The sequence below is a fragment of the Camelus dromedarius genome, chromosome 3 (genome assembly GCF_036321535.1).
Source record: "Camelus dromedarius isolate mCamDro1 chromosome 3, mCamDro1.pat, whole genome shotgun sequence".
NCBI classification, from domain to species: domain Eukaryota; kingdom Metazoa; phylum Chordata; class Mammalia; order Artiodactyla; family Camelidae; genus Camelus; species Camelus dromedarius.
In genome coordinates, this window is record NC_087438.1 from 49,812,862 (window position 1) to 49,833,468 (window position 20,607).

The window sequence follows — 20,607 nt, forward strand, 5'->3', positions numbered from 1 at the left end:
AGACCCTAGTTTATTTAAGAAATGTATAACTTGATACCACAGGGATGTGAAATAGAATTCATTTTTTATGGCAAGACAAAAAAATTCAAATAAAATTTCTCTGCCCTATGGCCTCCTCTTTCCCCTCTACTGTGTACTGCATATCTGCATTATATATCTTGATCAAACCTCCCCCACAGGCAGAAATACCTGCCCAAACCAAAAGAGCAACATTCTCCTCATATCAACAAGACATAAAAAGATAACCTTCCTTCTGGATCTTGTAAGGGGTCACATGACCCACCACTTGGTATTTGCAGAACTGGATTGTGTAAACTGTCAATAATACTTCATTTGACGTACAGCCCTCTGTCTCAAAAAACATACATAACTATGCTTTGACTTCTAATGGGCAGAACAGTTTTCCTCAATTTGGCTCGAATAAAATTTTCCATTTCTTTCTCATACTGACTGATTAATTTTTCATTGACATGCATAGCACAGCCAGCAGGAAATCAGAGATACCCACTGAAGTGTACCCGGAACCAGCATTCAGTATCAACATGGGCCCACTGAGCTTCTCAGTACTCCTCAGGTGTTCCAGTGAGTTCTCCTAACATCTGGATCTCATTTGAGTGATGATCCCCCAAAGTTTAATTCGAGCTGTTTCACTTAAGCCTCAGAATCTTTTTCATTTTCTTTAGTTTTTTTTGGGGGGGGGTATGAGGAGGTAATTACATTTGTTTATTTAATTTATTTATTGTTAGAGGAGGTACTGGGGATTGAACCCAGGACCCTGTGCATGCTAAGCATGCACTCCACCACTTGAGCTATACCATCCCCCCAAGACTCAGAGTCTTAAGGCACACCAGTGCATTTCCTAGGCAGGATGTAGAGGGTCTGGGCAAGCAGCCCATGGAAATAGAGGTGGCTGAGTTTGTTAAATTTAGCTGAAACTGGAAAAATAAAAAAAGAGTTGATATATGGTCTGAACAAAGCTTTTGCTAGTGAAATGAAAGACTGAATTATTCAGCTCTGAAGAACAAGGGAGACCCACTACAACCATTAAGTAAATACTGCTCGTCCAGGTTGCAAGACAGAGCTGATCACCTAGTGCCCCGAGCACCCAAGGATGTTTTACGCTGTCACAGAAAGAAATCAAGCCATGTAAAGGAGTCAACCAGCCCAAGGGTAACTCCTTGGGGAGCCAGACTCAGAAGCTGCACACATTCGATCCACCACACTGTCCTCAGAAAGTTGTTCAGATCATATCTCATACCGCACATCTGAATTAGGCTATGAAATTAATCATGGGAGATTGTGCCTCAAAGGGCAAACAGCTCCCTGATGGACAGTCACCTACAGGAATACCATCTGGGTTTATGTATGCGTGCAAGTACTTAATTGGGAACTAAAGGTAATCAGTCCCTGAAGCGGCCAAGATATGATACTTTTGGCATGACCAAACTGATTTTTGCTCACAGTTAAAGTGGCAATCTTCTGGATCTGTGCCTTAAGAGTCTACTCGAAACAGTGGTAAGAGTTTTTTCTCTTTTCTGAAATTACACTAGCAGGGAAAAATATTTCTACAGCTAGCTTCTTGGATCCTTTGAATTTGAAAGTCTACCAAATTGTTCACATTTAGAGAGCTCTCATCTTAAACTACTGTACCTATTGTAATTGGTATACAGAAGCCCCAAAAGGCTTCAAAATTTCAAAACGGCCTCAACGAAAGATTTGTTGTAGAAGGCTAATGAAAGATTAATGGTTTAAGAGGTATCTAAAACTTTAATTACTGCTTCCCTGAGACGGGAAGGGGGCAAGGCACAGCCATTCAAGGAACAACACAACAATTAACACAAGGATGGCTAAAGATTCAACCCCCAGTAGGCCTTGAGGCTCAAGACGGTGGGAGATTTGACTTCCTTAAGCTTCATTATATGCTCACTGTAACATATTAGCATGATGAATAACATGCCCACAGGCATCATGGCAGTCTCAAGGCTAGCCACATAAGGTCAAAGAGTGGGAAATGGCCAATTTCCTGGGAATCCCAGCCCCTTCCCCAGGCTAGCTAGACTGGTCCTTCCACTTATTAGCATATGAAGCTACGAAGCCCATAAAAACTGGCAACACTGCCCTTCACGGGCCTCTTTCTCTCTCCCCTTTCAGAGACAGGCCTGCACTCTGTTTATGGAGTGTGTACCTACTTTTACGCTAATGTGAGCACCCAACCCCCACACTTCGTGGACTATCTCTTGCCTTTCGATGATGTCTCTCTCTAAGTAAATTTACCTTTACTCAACTGTGTCTCGCTCTTTAATTCTTTCCTGCGCAAAGCCAAGGACCCACACTTGGCAGGGCACGTCCCAGGGGCTCAACGGAAGCCTGGGACATGGCCCTCCTCATGCCCCATATTCGTTTTTCCGGCATCACCTCCATCCTTCTTTGAGTACTCAATTCTAGTAATTTTTTGTCTAAATTGCCTTTCCTCTCAGAAGACACTCCTTTAAACAGTTACCTCTAGACATGGGACCAGGTGAGACTGTAGGAAAGTCTCTTCAGATCAAAGGCCTAACTGAGGACCACAGTTAAGTTAATTCTTAAACCCAGGGAGAATCCTCAAAAGAATCCATAAATGGATTACCAAGATAAGGAGGTCACCAGTCTGACTAGAATGACCATAGCTGATATTCGGGGCCTGGTAGATTTTTTTTGGGTGGGGAGAGGTGCCTTCTCCCCTAAGCTAAATGAGGGAAAGTAAAACAGTCCAAGGTAGTTGAACGGGTATGTGAGTCCTTCAACATCATTGAGGTGGCCACCCAATTCTTTGAGGAAAAAAAGAAACAACAACAACAACAAAAAACAAAAACAGTGTCCTTATTTTTCAAATCTAGTCTTTATAAGTTCAGAGGTGTGGCTCCAGAAACAAACCAAAGCCCACCAATCGTTTTACCAGTCCCCAAACTTCCCCTATTTATCTTAAGAGGCTTAAGTAATGAGAAAAAATCTTTTTCTGGCCTTAAGGGGACAAAGTTATTCTATGAGGAACTTGTATTTCTCTTCCTGTATCTTTAAGATACAAATGTTCTACTCGGTCTTCTCCAGGAACCCTTATCTCTGTTACCTTTTTAAAATGCAAATTTCAGAAAAACAGGGCAGATAACTAGGTATTTGATTTGTCAAAGACAAACAGAAATCTTAAGTGTCTTCTCCATAAATATTAGCAGAAAGGGTTTAGACATCTAGACAGGTGACTGATTTGTCCCAACTGCTTTTTATATGGTTGCACCTGATTCCTGGCTGAAACTTTGAAATAGGAACTATGGGGTCTCTGTGTTTGTGTGTTTCTTCGTTATCTATGTATGTGTGTTGTAGATGTGTGGTACTGCCAAAATTAATTTGTACAAGAGAAACAGAACAGGACCTGCATGTGAGGTCCTCCCTGGTATAAATCCTCTCTGTGTCCCCCATTTCTTGTTTATAGGAAATAGGCGTCCTTGACCTTCTCTGAGTTCCAAAGGGCAGATTCAAACAGTTGCTTATCAAGGAAGGGAGGGAATGCAGAGACAAGGGAGTAACAGTCAAGAGACAACAGTGCAGCCTTGGGGCAGGGTCTTGGTTCCTCCTCGAGGAGTATACATAATAATTTATCTTTGAGCCCTCATCCAGGTGGAGGGTAGTAACTTCAGGCTCAGCACAAGATTCCTGGATCGCCGCCCTGTTACCTCGTCACCAACCAATCAGAAGAAAGTCACACACCCTGCAGCCCCGCCCCCAGATTTTGCCTATAAAAACTTTCCCCCCCAAAATCTGAGCACAAGCCACCCATTTTCCTTGCCTGGCCCTGCAATAAACCTTTCTCTGTTCCAAACTCCAATGTTTTGGTTTGTTTGGCTTCACTGTGCATCCAGCACTTGAACTTTTTTTCTTCAGTAACAGGAGCACCACTTAATTGGCTTAAAGGAAATTAAGTGCTTATATAAATACTCAAAAATATAAGAGAAACTGGCCAGAATGAATTTCAGGTTTATGTGATTTAGGAAATATTTGGTATTGAATTACTATCTGGTTTTAAAACTAGTTTAAGCTTGTTGGTTTAATTAATACAGATATGCCTTTAGAGTGATCAATATTAAGTATAATACTTTTATTGTACCTAGGTTTACCAGAAATCAAATAAAATATTATTACTCCTGTTACAAAGTTTGTCAGCAAGAAAAAATAACAATATGACAAACGTTTTTACCTCTTTAGATATAGCTGTTTTGGGATTGTCTATCTAAAATATAAAATATTCTTTCCAGATTTTTGTAAGTTGAAAGTTCATAGTTGTGTTAAATTAACTTAAATAATGGGAATCCACTGAATACTCAGATCATTTCCAGATAAGATACTGGGACATTAATTATTGAACATAGGCTTCTTTTCTTAGTGAAACTAAAGATATTTAGGAGCATTAATATGTTTGATGCTCACTAAGACATTTTCTGTAAGAAAGTGCATGTTTCCTAGAAACCGTAAGTGTTATTTATAAGCCTGCCAATCTACAGTAATGTAAAATGACAGTTCATAATTGCTTACTTTTTAGTTTTTACTAGAAACTAGGTTTTAAGGTTAAGAATTATAATATATGTAACTAAAGCTACAAAATAATAAGGAAATATTTCAGCAGGGAAAATGAGAATCGTGTTTTCAGTGAAAGAACGTATCAGAAATGGAAATGCATTTTTTTTTTCAAAGTGAAAAAAGGGATAGTTTTATCCTAGAGCTGGAAAAGAAAAAGGACAAAACAATATGCATACAGAAAGCTGTAGAAGGTCTGAGGAAAAGGAACACTGAGAAAAGAGTTTTATACATGGTCAGGACTGGCTCAGATAAGACTGAATTTAATTAAGAAAATAAATTTTAAAGGTAAAGTGGTACAAAATCTGAATTTATTTTTCTAAGAACAAAGTATTCTTGAAGTATCAAGCTGCTTCTGATAACAGACTGTATGAATTTCTTTGTCTTTAAGTGATTTATTACAACCTTTGAGATCTTTTACTGTCACTTTGGTTAAAAGAATGGGTATTGTTTCACAGTGACCTATGATTCTATTTGCCAGGTGTTTTGAAACTTTGATATTTTTGACAAACTTTATTTTACAAAGATCAAATTCTAAATAAAGTTCATCTGATCTCTAGTTAACTTTAAGGTTTCCCAAAGGGTTCCTGGAACATCTCAAAATATTTTTTTTCTCCATCTCAGAGAGGAATATTTAACCAATCAGACTTGTTTGGTATGTTAAATTACATGTGAAGCATTGTCAAATGAGTGGTGATAAGACTTTTAGGTTGTATCATATGGGTAAATATTACTAATAGAGATATTCTAGAAATTATATGGAACTCCTAAATATCTCATATGTCCTGGTAAAATGGTATCAGTCATAATTCTAGTACTTATCATAAATTGTTGTATGTCACAGCAGTAACCAAGTTTATTTGTCAATTGCACTGCAATCAGGTCTTTAACCTTGACTTTTAAATTACTGTCTTTTTTCATTTATGGATAATTACTATTTTACTCTGATGTTTTTGCAAAAATGCTTCATCTTCAATGAGATTCACAGAAAGGACTTTTTGACAAGTATAGGTTTCTGATAACTTTCAGATCATACTGCTAAACAGGGTAAGAAATAAAAGAATTCTGATGGAAAACCTGATAGCTTCATAAAATTGTTAATAGAAGATTAAGATCAAGGATTATCTGCATAAGAGTAAGTGAACTTATGAGTATGGTTATAACTTTTGGTTTTTTATCTGAAATATTACTGGCTTTTAATCTGTTTTCCAGATACATGGAAACCTTCAAATTATACCTCTGTGTGTAGAATTAAAACATTTATGTTTCCTTTCAACTTAATTACTTCAGAATTTGGAAACTCTTAGGTTCCTAGCAGTTTTCTCAGGTATGTAAGGAAGGCCACTCCTAACAAGTGCACGAATCTCAAGGTATTTGGGGGACCTTGAGAAGAGAGGAGTTCACCCAAATCTATCACTCAAATCTACAAAGATGACAGGAGGAATCTGTGACATGCCCTTGGTGTGGCTTTCCAGGGCTTGAGAGGTTTTTTTTTTTTTTTTTTTTTTTTAAAAAAAAAGTTCAATCTGAGATTTCTTATGAAAGTTCCAGCACAGCAAATGTAAAGAGTCCATGTGGTCAATTTACCAGACATTTTCCAAACAAATTAATCTTAATTTGGCTATGGTAGAAATCAGGGTAATTATAGAGAAAAAGATTATGTTTCAGTGGGTATTAAACACTAGTGAGGTTTGTATTTACTACTGCCTAAGGCTCACTTCCCAGATAGTTCTTTGTTGTTATACTATTGTAAAGTTTAGTTATTAAAAGGATACTCTAAGTTTGTTTCTGAAGCTTATCACAGTAATCTAACTTTGGATGAACATCAGATGTGCCATGATCTGCAACCAGATTACTCATACTGGAAAAGACATCAGACAAAGGACTCTTTACAGCCACATTGGAAGGGACTTTATCAGGCCTTCTCTCCTTAATCAATTGCAACCCCTGTTTCTCATACTCAACTTGAACAAAGACCGACACTACCAGACCAGGATGAGAAGATGATGACATCGGAAGTAGAAAGCTTACCCAAGATGCTAAACCAGCCTGAATACTGATTACTTTGACAAATGCTCATACTTTTCTTTTTCATTTTTGTGCTCACACTTTTGCTTATGAACCAAATGTATTTCTTTTTTGGGGGTTCAATCATTCGCAAGTTTCAAAAAAAAAAATCAATCCAAGTACTGGGTTTGTGGCCAAATATGTCTAGTACTATGTCTAGTACTCCTAGGTTGCCTTGGTAGATTTCTTCTCTCCAAGGCTCTAACTAGATGGCCCTCAGAAATTTTATTGTAAAAGAAACAAACTCAAGCACCATGCAAGCTAATGTTACCACCAATAACACTAAGTGAGACCCTCTTACACGGCCAGTTAATGATGCCTGTTCTGAACCTGGCCACAAATAGTCCTTTTCACTAGATGTGAATATTTGGTAGCTCCTAACAGGACTCAACAGATTTATGGAACAAGTTTATGACCGTGGCTCTCCCTAGGTTGGTTAGGAAGATACATAACTGCTTTTCTTTGGACCCAAGGTCACTAATAGTTAGCCCTGGAAACAGCCCTTGTCAATCTGTGATTTCAACCGTAATATGAGGGTGCTGGTTTGTATCAGTTTTCCAGTGGTGTGACCTTATTTAGCCACGATGTTTGTTAACTCATCTTATGACACATGAAGTCATATTTCCACTCTGAATGATCCTCTTCCCAGTTTAGAGGAAATACTAGGAAAATGGTTTGATTCATGAGGATCTTGGTTTAAATCTTTGCTAATGACATTGCTGGTCCAATTGGCAATTTTAATTACAGTTTGTGAACTTATATGGTGATGTAATTTCTTGCCTTTCATGCAGTGTGTCACCTGCTCATACTAAGATAATGAATGTCTATACAACTTGAAACTATAGATCACATCTGTAGTTCTCTATAACATAATGGCATACACAACACACATGTGAGGAAAACTGGCTTAAGTTTTATTGGACAACGTAGAACCACTCTGGCATAGAGAGACCAAAAACATTTGATCACCTAATGCTTTTAATCAAAAGATTAATGATCAAAAAAGGGAAATTGTGAAATAAAATGTATTTTATGGCAAGACAAGAAAAATTTAAACATAAACAAATTTTCTCTGCCTTCTGGCTCCCTCTTTCCTCTCTACAGTGTACTGTGTATTTGCACTATGCATCAACCAAGCCTCTCGCAATGCCAGAAATACCCGCTCAACCCTAGAAAGCAACATTCTCCTAGCATCAACAAGATAACTCCTTAAAACATAACTTTCCTTCTTGACCTTGTAAGGAGTCACATGATCTACCACTTTGTACCTACAGAACTGAATTGTGTAAACTGTCAGTAATATGACTGATGTACATTTGATGTACATACATTTGATGTACAGCCCTCTGTCTCAAAAAACTTACATAACTGTGCTTTGACTTCTAATGGGCATAACAGTTCTTTGAGCTTTCTAAGATGCTGTTCCCAGGTTATAATACTCAAGTGGCTCCAATACAATTTTCCATTTCTTTCTTAGATCAACTCATTAATTCGTTGTCAACAGGGAGATAGTGAGAAAAAAAATGAAGTACTCCTGTTTTCTTCATTAAAAGTGAAAGAGAGAGGTGCATTTCAAATGGGGAAGGGGAAAGGATGGTTTTATTCAACAAATGCCACTGGAACAAAATACAGATTCTTACATTCCACTGTAATTTTTAAAAATCCAGATGTATTAATATATTTAGAAGAGACTATTTTTAAAAAAAAGGAAAGAAAATACAGACAATTATTTTAAGTAGTATATGAAAGGATTTCCATCTAAAATGGAACTGGAGGATGTGAATTGGAGAATCTCATGCATGTGCCCTCTGAAGAATGAAACTTAAGAACTAGAAAATAACTTCCTGTAAATGCCTGATCTACAGAAGACCGAGTCTTGTCTCCTGACCAATGACCATCTGCCAAGAATGTCCCCTCATCCTCAAGCCAATGAACTTACTGCTTGGACCCTGGCTGGACTCTCCTTGTCTTTGCATTCCTTGCTCAAAAATACAGCCAGTCCCAAACCATCAAAAGGACTGCCTGTAACTTTTTACTGCACGCATCTCCCAAATTTCAATTCCTTGCTATTCCCAAATAAACTCATTTTGGTCATTTGAGCATGCCTCAGTTAACTTCTTTAGGTGGACAAAAGAATGCTTTTTAAAACATGGTAACAAATGTAGAGATAAGTATCTCCAAAAAACTGTGAGTTAATTACATGAAAGTATAAAACTTTTTATATGGCAAAACCAACAATCAAAAAGATTTTTTAAAAACTATAAAAGGAAGAAAATAATTGAGAAATGAAAAGCCAATCCTACACATTTTCTAAATCAATAGAGGGGAAAAAAACACTAAATCCTAAAAATAAAAATTTTAAGGAACGTGGACTTGAATCATTAAAGAAACGCAAATGACCAATAAACATTTTTTAAAGAAAGCCTAAATCACATAAATAAAGCAATTTCAAAAAAAAAAAATGAGAAGCTAATAAACACATATACTTAGCACAAGAACCCTCTTCCCTCCACCCTGCTCCCTTCCCCTGAAATAAAACCTGTGTTGACAAAAGCGGAGATAAACAAATATAACATTATAGTTACATACTGCTAGTGGGACATACAGAGGCACCACGTATTGTTAAATTAAAAAGACAGATTTTCTATAATCTTCTAATGAAAATCTTATTTATAACATGAAAAAATAGGGTAATTTTAAAAAGCTTAGAGTTCCCCCCAAAATAAACCTAAAATAGCAAAACAATCTGCTTAGCTTCAGGATAAAAATTAAAGTTGTAATAGCTTACATTTCAGTAATCCAGACTTTTAAAACTTCAGAGGATAGTTAATTACATAATTTTTACACATTCTAGAAGGAATGCATTGACAACTTAGTAATTTTAAAATATTACCACTTGAGGCTCATACTATGGATTTTAACAGTTGGAAATCAGTTCCAACATAAAAACACTGTCAACAGCAAATCTTTTTTTCCTTTATAGAATAAAAATGGCAAGAAATTTTTCTTCTACTTTCTTAAATATAATTTAACTTTTTATCATTCTACTTCTGTTTCAATGACACTCCTTGCCACTTCATTTTTCAAATGTTCATTTCTGGAATAGCAACAACATTAATAATAATTACCAGATATAACTTACACTTGTTTTTATTTAAAGAAGTATCACAGAAAAACAGTATATAAAATTTTAATATATACGTGTGAATATGGAGAAGCAGAATTTACTAACTGCTTAACAAATAACTAAAAGGGGAAAGAAGTTGGTTTCAGATATTTTTCAAACATAAAAGCAAGGCAATTAAAACAGTTCATACCCTGCTATGGATAAGACCTCATAGTATCTAGTAGAGACTAAAATCTTTTGCCTGTAAAGTTCTCAGGTTTTTCCTCTGTAGATTGCTTTTATTAAAATAATAATAATGATGATGATGATGATGATGACATTAGAAGGTAATATCAAAAGTATTATTCTTACAGGGGAGACGAAAACTTATCCTATAAAGTGGACAGGCCCAGTAATGAGGCTTTTAAAGGCTATACTAAACTTTACAGGCAATAAAAAAACAAGTCTGTTTCAGAGTAAGCCAACCATATATACATTATGAAATATTTAAGATATTTAAAGGCTATAAAAGTATTATATAAAAATTAATCACTTTTGTGATATAAATATATATATGTATGTCCTATGAGTTTCTCTTTCTAAGATCATATAATTTCATACCTCATAATCTGGTCCTCCAAAGTGGGATTTTTTCTTAAGTTCTGTCATGGCATTTTTGTATGCTTCCTCTGTTCTTCTTCTCTTCTCAGTTTCCTGTTTAAAAAAACAAAACATAGCAAGTGAAAAGTTTATCAAGTGAAATGAGGATTTTCTCTGCATTTCATCAAAATTTTAGATTTTGGACAAAATAACACCACTCTTTTGAAAAATGAGTATTACTCTGCCCAAGAAAACACTTCTCTGGGCTATATATCACACAAGAGCTAACATTTAAATCATCACTAAGATCACCTTATTGACAGGTTATATATTTAAATAGATTAAATAACTACTGAAGAGTCTACACTTTAAAAAAAATTAAAAAGATAAATTAGTACCAGAGAAATGCCTACAACAATTAATTTTGTTACAGAGAAAAAAATGCAAATAATGGATGCCAGGAAGAAAATAAGTCAATAATTGGTAGAATCAATAAATGCTAAAAGATAAATTTCTTACACTTTCCCACTGCTGGTTAAAATTATTTTAGAGCTGAAAAGGAGCTTCGATTACTACTTTAATACTCTCCTTTTATAGATAAGGTCTATAGCTCTAAGTTTGCCAAAAGATCCAAGGTCAAAACTTAAGAGAAAAAGGCTGGCCTTGGCACTGATTTCAAACTTATTTTTACAACAATGGGCTGCACTGAGTCAAATCTGATAAAGATCCAACAAGCTTATACAGAACCTAATGCCTTTATTCCCTTAGTTCAAACACTTAAAGGCTAAAGTAAAGTCCACACTGAACTCACACAGACTTACCTACTTCCAAACACCCTACCTGAATTAAAGCTAGTGCAAATCAATGAATTAGTTCATCAGGCCCAAAGATTAACTGATTTTTGTGTACTGAAGAGAAACTAGGACTTCAAACCCACTAGATTGGCTAAAATTAAAAAACAATCACCCACAAAAACTGGACAATACCAAATGTTGTTATGGATGAAAAGCAACTAGAATTCTCACCTATTGGTGGTGGGAGTATAAAGTGATATAACCACTTCGGAAAATTTTTTCCCTATATCCACTAAAGCTAAGCATATATGCAATGCATCAATAATTCTACTGCTTGGTATATGCCCAGAGAAATAAGTGCATATGTCCACCAAAAGATATGTACAAGAATGCTCACAGCAGCTTTATGCCCTTATATACACAGCCAAAATATAAAAAGCTAAATGTCCATCAGCAGGAAAAAGGAATAAACAAACTGAAGTCATACAATGAAAATTCATCATACAATGAACTGTACAACAATACTACGATACAACAATAAAAAATAATAAACTACCACTAAATGTAACAAGATGAGTGAACCTTACAGTCCATGTTGAGGGGGAGGAAAAAAAGCCAGACACAAGGATGTATTTTACATGATTCAATGTACATGCTGTTCAGGAATAGGCAAAACCAATCTGTGATGATATGTTATAACTGTGGTCACCTTTGAGGTGGTGGTATGGTTTGGACTAGGAAGGGGCATGAGGAGACCTTCTGGGGTGCTATCCAAGTCCTGTATCTTTTTTTTTTTTAAACTTATTTTTTGGGGGGAGTGGATAATTAGGTTTACTTTTTTATTTTTAATAGAGGTGCTGGGGATTGAACCCAGGACCTCATCCATGCTAAGCACGCACTCTATCCCTGAGCTATTACGCTCCCCCTAAAAGTTCTGTCTTGATCTGAGTACTTCACTGTATGTATGTTAAAAAATGAACAAAACAAGAGAACACAGAACAGCAATAATATTAAAGACTTTGGGGAAAGTGAAAAAAACGTGAAATTATACAGCTGTGAATCTATTAATATAAGCAAACATCTTCAATGAATAGGTAGGTTTCCTCTTACTAACACTGTTAAGAACTAAAACTGTTTAATTTTAGAATTTTTGGTCTTCGTGGACACGACTGCCTAACAATTAAGTATACTTCTATAAAAGAAGGAATTCTTTTTACAGGTAGTCACGAAAAATTGTCACCACTAAAGGATATTAATTTTCAATTACTTAGCTATAAGAGCAATGGAATTGATATTAGAAATCTAAATAAAAGCTATTATGCATAAAACCAGAGATCTAATATATTGAGATTTATATAAATTATATACATCTATTATCTATGTATATGTATTATATAATATATAGTATATATATAACCATATATTAGAAATCTATATAAAAGCTACATAAACAGCTATTAATTAGCTGTTGTTATATCACCTATGATCTGTTTAATTGTTCTCATTAGATTTTAAGCTCCATGAAGGAGAACTTCTGTTGATTACTGTTTCCTCATTTCTAACTTAAGAGTCTAGCACACAGCAAGCACACAAAAACTTCTTAAATAAAACAATTTCAACTAAACCATATTAAGTTATTATTTTATTTTGCATCCCAATTATAAAAACTACCTAAAAGACATGTTTTTTGGTAACTCTCTCCATTCAAGAACTTCCTAGTCTTTATAGAGGGGGATAGATGTGTGTATATACGTGTATGTATGTACACACACACACACACACACACTGAATACATGTGTATATACTGTGTATGCACACACACACTTATATTTCCTGTAAAATGTAACTGGGTCCCCTATCAACCCTGAGAAAAAAATTATGGTGGAAAAACGTGAGTAAGATATATTAGATAGACCTGTAAGAGGACTATGAAGTACAGCAGTATGCAGATTTCAATTAATACTGCCATCTTTTGTGGCTGTTATTTGGTTAAACGTGGTGCAGTGAAAGTCTTTTTTCACAGATCCTTTGGTTTGGTCTACTTATTGCTACCCAATAAAGAAAGAGAATGGGTAAGATTACCAACGTTGGAAACAATGGCAAGTCTACCTCCTTGTTCAAGAAAGAAATCTGATTGCCAAAAAGATGGTGAAGCCATGTCCTATTTTTAATGAATTTTTTTAGGCAGTATGGTAGAGTATATGATTGGAGATGACAATACTTTGGTGAAGGATAAATAGACTGAAGGGAGGAGAGCTTAAGAGAAATTGCCAAAAAGTTTTGAACAAGCTAGTGTGGACAAGTTGAAAGATTCTTTTGAACTTGTCTAATGGATTTATAGGGTTGTTCTGTTTTCTCAACACATTTGTGTGTGTGTGTGTGTGTGCGTACAGGGAATCTTCTAAAAACTCAATTTGATCCATGGTTGAAATCTTTGATGATGTAAGAGTTCAATTCCAGAATAATAATGAAGTGTCTGTACCCTAAACGAACGTTTTCATTGCTTGTTTTAAAAAAAACACAAAACACTAGCCAATGGCTTAGTCTCACCTGTACCTGAGAATTTTGAACAATTTTCTTTTCTTTAAATATGGGGAACCTTCTTAAACATACAGTGCGATGCCAATCTTGTAGCCATTCCACCATTACAGCAGTGATGACACTGCTTTCCTTAGTGTTCTGCTCACATTTGATAAGACCTTCAAATACTGCAAGCAATAGGACTCACTAACGATTGATAAGATTCTGACTGACATCTGCCCTAGTATCCAGAGCTGAAATATAGAAGAGTAAAATTCTTCTAATTCTGCTACTTAACACCTCTGAACAAGTACCTGGGCCTCAGCTGCTGCTTCTATAAAATGATGGCATTGGACTAGAACTAAATTCCCTAAGGTATGCTTTAGTTCTAACATTTTACTAATGTTAAACTACAGTTTTCCTGCTAAAATAATTCACTGAGCCAAATTCTACTTCACACTTGAAACTAAAGATTTACATTGTAATATTACTATCACTGATGCAGTTTAAACAAAAGTGGGAAAAGGTGAACAAAAGGCAAATGTTCAATGAACACAAAATATATGTTAAATGATATCACAATGATCCTGGAAAATATACATGGTCATGAATACAATGAGTTAATATTAACTTCATAGACTGGTGTTTATCAGTTGATGTAACTTAAATGCAGTTTCGTATATCACACAATAAAACTGGGCAATGTTAAATGGTTCATTTCTGTTCCAAACCACTATTATTATTATTACAAAAAACTTCTTTGTTAAAATCCAATCAAGAATGCATACTGTATAGTAAAAGAATACATAACTGGTGAATCTCATTAGAAAAATGAGTTTAAAAGATGGTCACAAAGTTTCAGCAGAGGAGTACCACCTCCTTTTTCGATTAACCCAATGTATTTTTCCCTAGGAGGCTAGTTTAGTCTAAATTTAGTTCAATCAGTACATAAAACAAATAAAATGATTTTTTTTAAAAGAAGAAAAATCAACCTTACCTTATCCAGTCTCTTTTGCCAGCTGTCCTCACGTTTTACCATTAGTTCAATACAATGAGAAAGTGTAGCAAGGATTCCAGCAGTAGTTGCTTTAAAAGTTATTGCCTCCCCTTTGAAGTCTATACCATTAATTCCTTTTGGTGTCACATGCGGAAATACTGAAGAGGAAAAAAATGGTTATTCACTAAAAATCTTTTCAGTTAAAAAAAATTCCTCTTCACAATTTAAAATTAGAAAATGTTTAGAAAACTATCAAGTCAGAGCAGGTTTTCAAATTGTAATTGCCTTCTAGTTGGTCAACATTCAAAAAAAATTTCCATCTGTTCTCTATGAGAAAAGAAGCTTCTGATAGCATATGTACTTTCAAGTCCTTTTTCTCTGCATTCTATTTCCCAAAATCTATTTGCTAGCTGCACCCAGTGAATAAAGTGGTAGGAGGAAAAATACTTTAATAATAACATTCAGACAGCTTAGAGCAGAACCTAATTATGGCAAGAACTACCTTACATTTTGAGAACCCTTGAATTTAAAAAAAACCTGAAGATAAACTGAAGAACTGAGTAAGATCATAGAAAAATTTTAAATAAATGTCCAAATATAAATCTGGGACCAATGTGCACATTATGTGGTTCTTATGTCTACATTTTATAATTTTAATTCAAAGATAGCCTTTGAATTAAATGAAAAATCTTAAAACTCACAAGATGCAAAAAAGACAGCACAACATCTTATACTATAGTTAGTTAAGAAACCATTTCAATAGAACTCTTACGAATGGAATAACGATACTTTCAACTTTAAAAACTCGTATGTAGATAAGATAGCAAAGGTGCAATCCATAAAAGAGTTAAATGATAAACTAAACTTCATCAAAATTTAAAATTTCTGCTCTTGAAGGCATGGTTAGAAGAATGAAAGTTGCAGTTATGTAGGATAAATAAGTCTAGTGAGCTAATTTACAGTTAATAAACTGGTAACTGAGGAGATAACGCTAATTAGCTTGACTGCAGTAATCATTTCACCATGTATACCAAAATTATGTTGTATACCTTAAATATATATAATGCTTATTTAAAAAAATTTTTTAAAGAATAAAGCAACAAGCCACAGATTGGGAAAAAAATCTTTGCACAGAATATGTATAATAAAGGACTTATACCCTTTATCAAGATATATTATATATTAATACAGACATTCTGTATTACAATATACAATATATAATAATCTCAAACTCAACAAGAAAATACATAACCCAATTAAGTAACTGGACAAAAGACTTGAACACATACCTCATCAAAGGAGAGATACAGATGGTAAATAAGCAGATGAAAAGATGCTCAATATATTAGTTACTAGGGAAAAGCAAATTAAAACTATGAGATACCACTACACACCTGTTGAAAGACTGACAATGTCAAGTGTTCGTGGGGATTTGGAGGAACCTGAACTCTCAAATATGGTTGGTGAAATGCAGTCTGGCAGTTTTTTAAAAAGTTAGATATATACCTACCATATGATTCAACCATTCCACCTCTGGGTATTTACCCCAAAGAAATAAAATATGTGTCCACAAAAAGACTTACGTGAATGTTTGTGGCAACATTATCTGTAATATCCCTAAGCAGTAAACAACTCAAATGTCCACCAATAGATGAACTAACTGAACAAATCATGGTGTTAGCTATACAAGGAATTACTACTCAGCAATGAAAAGAAATCAAATACTGATATACATACAACAACAATGAGAAATCTCAAACTAAGAAACAAGGCAAAGAAAATTCACATACTTTATGAGTCCATTTATATTAAAATCTAGAAAACGCAAATTAATCTATAGTGACAGAAAAGAGACCAGTGGTTGTTTGAGAACGGAGGGAGGAAGGGAAGACAAAAAGGATGGAAGAAACTTATCAGGGTGATGGACATGGTAACGGTCTTGGCTGCGGTGACAGCTTCATGATAGTATCAAAACTTACCAAACTGTACACTTAAAGTATATGCAGTTTATTTTATGTTAATTAGATCTCAATAAAGCTGTTAAAAACCTTGTATTTCCTTTTTCCTATATTTTCTAAAAACTTTTATCACTGTAACTTCTATATTTTCTATCATTCTTACCAAGATTGCTGTTTTATTATAAACTGTTATTTTTATTAATAATCAACTCAGAAATTAAAAGTCACCTGTGTCCTATATACGGGAATGTGTGCAACTGCAATGATGGGTCCTCCCCACTGCCTGCTAATTTATAGAGTCAGTACAAGATGCAAGACCAACAAGAAATATCTCTTAAAAAAACCTCTAAAATATAGAAATAAACCTCTTCAGTTGCACTTTACTTTCAGAAAAAGTCACCCTCAAATCCTTTTCAGAATGATACAGGGGTATGTTACAGACTTTTAAGTTCTCAAATAGTTGAAAGTAAGTGTCTTACACATAGCAAAGTTCTCTGAAATAAATTTCTCTCATGTTACATCTGTTAGGAAATGAAAGTCATGAAGATAAAAACCTCATCGTAATTTGTCATCCACTGAGCTCCTCTAAGTATTGGTTACCTTAATTTTTGCTCCAAGCCTCTTACACTTTATATTGTAGAACTACATTCATCTTGATGGAAAAACTTAAGTAAAACCCCAAAGTAGTCAATAATTTTAGAAAAGCATACTCATCTATATGTCTCAGCTGAATACGAAGGAAAGAAGATCTTAAGGAGACAAGGTGACATGCCTCAGTTTCTTTTGGGAAAATAATACACTGTAGTAAAAGGAAGTTGAAGTATGTGAATGTAACCATGTTCAAGAAGGGCAGAAATGACAGAAATTATAAAATAATCTATAGATCTAGATTTGTAAGTACTTAAGCTCCAAAAATTATCATTCAGATTTATGGTTCTTTTAGTTAAACTCTGACGTTACACACTTCAAAACACTTTTAAAGGTAGTAACACTCAGAAAATCAAGGAATCTGTATGCTAATACCAACACGTCAAAACTAAAAACAAATGCTGACAGAAGCCTAGAGATTTGTAATCTCTTCATTTCATTGAGACTCTCACACATTATTCTAAACAGCAGGCAACCTAAGGGGGGATTTCCACAGTTTCTGTGGTGAGAAGTTTTTCATTTTTCCAAAGGAAATGTTCTAAATAACGATGTATGTTTATAGACAAGGCAGAAAAAAATTGGTGGAGAAGTCCTTCTGAACATACAGGATGGCAAATTTGTTTAAATCTCTCCTCACTTGTCTACTATGATACAGAAGAAACATGGCTGAAGACTATAACCACGATATCAAACATACCAGGGGCAGTGATCAACTGGTTTGGGATTACTGGTCTATTGTAGAGTAGCTTTTATGATTACTGATTATTCTAACAGAATAAGGTAGATACAACTGGCTAAAAAACTAAATTTAAAATAATCTCACATGAAATATCTGTGAGCTAAAAGGGAATGGATGAAAACTGATCTGTGGTCCAATTTTTTCGTTTAGACAACTAAAGTATAGCATATACACACAGATTAGGCGGAGGAAGAGGACAGGACAAAACTCATGTTCCTAGAGTAATGCATGTTCCATTTACACCAAATTTCCTCTCAGTGAGTTTCAAGAGTATATCTTGATTTGACAGATCAGTTAATACTTACTGCCATTATTTTATATAGTAAACGACATGACGAAATGCTTATATATTATTTAAAAAATATGAATAGACAGAAATTAGAAAATTGGTCAGAAAATAAGGTTAAAAATATAGCTAAATGGGAACAGGAAAATATAACAAAGATCAAAAATCCACACAAGTAGCCATCTTTGATATTAACTAAAACAATTAAATCATAAGAAATAAGGGTTTAGGAGTAGGGAGTTTTTGAGTTAAGATTGGTTTAATCTAAAGTCGAGGCAAAAAAAATCTAACATTATAAAATCAGCTTATTTATTTAGTCTTAAAAAAAATAACAGCTTTACTGAGATATAACTTACCATAAAATTCACTCATCTAACATACAATTAAATGGATCTTAGTATATTCAGAGTTGTACAAGCATTACCACAATCAACTTCAGGACATTTTCAGGAACAATGCCCTCAAATCCCATACACATTAGCAGTCACTTCCCACTTCCCCAACCCTACCTCCTACCCACACCCCCTAACCCTAAGAAACCATTAATCAAGCCTCTGAATATTTCATAAATGAATACTAAGTGGCCTTTTGTAACTGGCATCTTCCACTTATGATAGTATTTTCAAGGTTCATCCACATTACAGCATGTATCAGTACATTCCTCCTTTATGTGGCTAAAAAATGTTCCATTATTTGATTATATCACATTTTGTTTAACCATTCACTAGTGGATGGCTATTTGGATTATTTCCACTTTTTGACTGGTAGGAATAATGCTACAATGAACATCCCTCTATAAGTTTCCATATGGATGTATGTTTTCATTTCTCCTGAATATATACCTAGGCGCAGAATTGCTAGGTCAAATGGTGACATTCATATTTAACATGTTGAGGAGCTGAGAGACCGTCTTCCAAAGCAGATACACCATTTTACATTCCCACCAGAAGTGTACGAGGGTTCCAATTTCTCCACATCCTCATGAACACTTGTTACGGCATTTCTTTCTCATTAGCCAGCTTAACAGGTGTGAAGTGGTGTCTCACTGTGGTTTCGATTTGCATTTTCCTGATGGCTAGTAAGCTGAGGACCTTTTCAGGTGCTTAGTGGCCATTTACCCATCTTCCTTGAAAAAATGTCTATTCAGATGCTTGGCCTATTTTTGAACTGAGATACTTACCTCTTATAGATCTGTAAGAGTTCTTTACATATTTTAGATAAAAATCCTTTATCATATATGTGACTGGCAAATGTTTTCTCCAATTTTGTGGGTTATCTTTTTACTTTTTTTGACAGCATTCTTTGAAGCACACAAGTTTTAAATTTTGATAAAAACCAATTTATCTTTTTTTCCTTTTCATTTCTACTTTTGGTGTCATATTTAAGAAGTCTTTGCCCTACCCAAGGTCATTAAGATTAATTCCTACATTTCTTCTAAAGTTTTATAGTTTTACTTCTTTTAATTAGGTTTTTGATCCATTTTAAGTCAATTTTCGTGTTTGGTGTGAAGTAGGGGTTCAGCTTCACTCTTTTATACATGGATATCCAGCTGCCTAGCATCATTTGTTGAAAAGACTTTTTCCTCACAGAACTGTCTTGGCACTCTTATGAAAAGTTGATTTACTATAAATCTGAGGGTTTATTTCTGAACTTTCAATTCTATTTCACGGTTCTATGTATCTTTCCTTATGCCACAACCACACTTCACTGTTGCTTTTGTAGTAAGTTATGAAATTGGAAGTGTGAGTCCTCCTAGTTCTTTCTTTTTCAAGACTGTTGTAGCTACTCTGGGTCATTTGTATTTCCATATTAGCTTATCCATTTGTGCATAAAACCTACTTGGGACTTTGGTAAAGACTGGATTGAATCAACAGGTCAATTTGGGGAATAACTGACTTTTAATAATATCAAGTCTTCTGATCCATGAACATAGATGGAAAATCTATTTAGGTCTTTTTGTTTAGACTATTCAAATATTTTATTGCCTTGTTGATGTTTATACTACTTGTTCTATCCATTATCGAAAGTTGGTTATTGAAATCTCAAACTATTACTATTAAATTGTCTTTTTATTCTCCCTTCAATTTCATCAGTTTTTGCTTCAGGTATTTCGGGGCTCTGTTGTTACCTGCAAATATGTGCTTTATTGTCATAATCTCTCTCCTTTTGTCTCTAGAAACAAATTTTTAAAAGATAGTATAGAATATAACACAAGAAAATTTACATTAGAGGTAAACAGTAAGTTGGTTCACAAAAGATTGAGAAAACAGTCCTTTCAGCATAATCT

At 34.6% G+C, this 20,607-nt stretch overlaps 1 protein-coding gene across 3 annotated transcripts in view; it reads right to left on the bottom strand.

Annotated features, from left to right (window-relative positions):
• The window catches only part of CERT1 (ceramide transporter 1), a 116,908-nt gene that overhangs the window by 26,302 nt on the left and 69,999 nt on the right, over positions 1–20,607 (bottom strand). For all 3 annotated transcript variants that reach the window (XM_064481598.1, XM_031446820.2, XM_031446826.2), the window contains 2 exons: positions 14,690–14,847; positions 10,400–10,492 (listed from right to left, as the gene is read on the bottom strand). In XM_064481598.1, the coding sequence (XP_064337668.1) occupies positions 10,400–10,492; positions 14,690–14,847 (251 nt within the window). The remainder of the gene's footprint in view (positions 1–10,399; positions 10,493–14,689; positions 14,848–20,607) is intronic.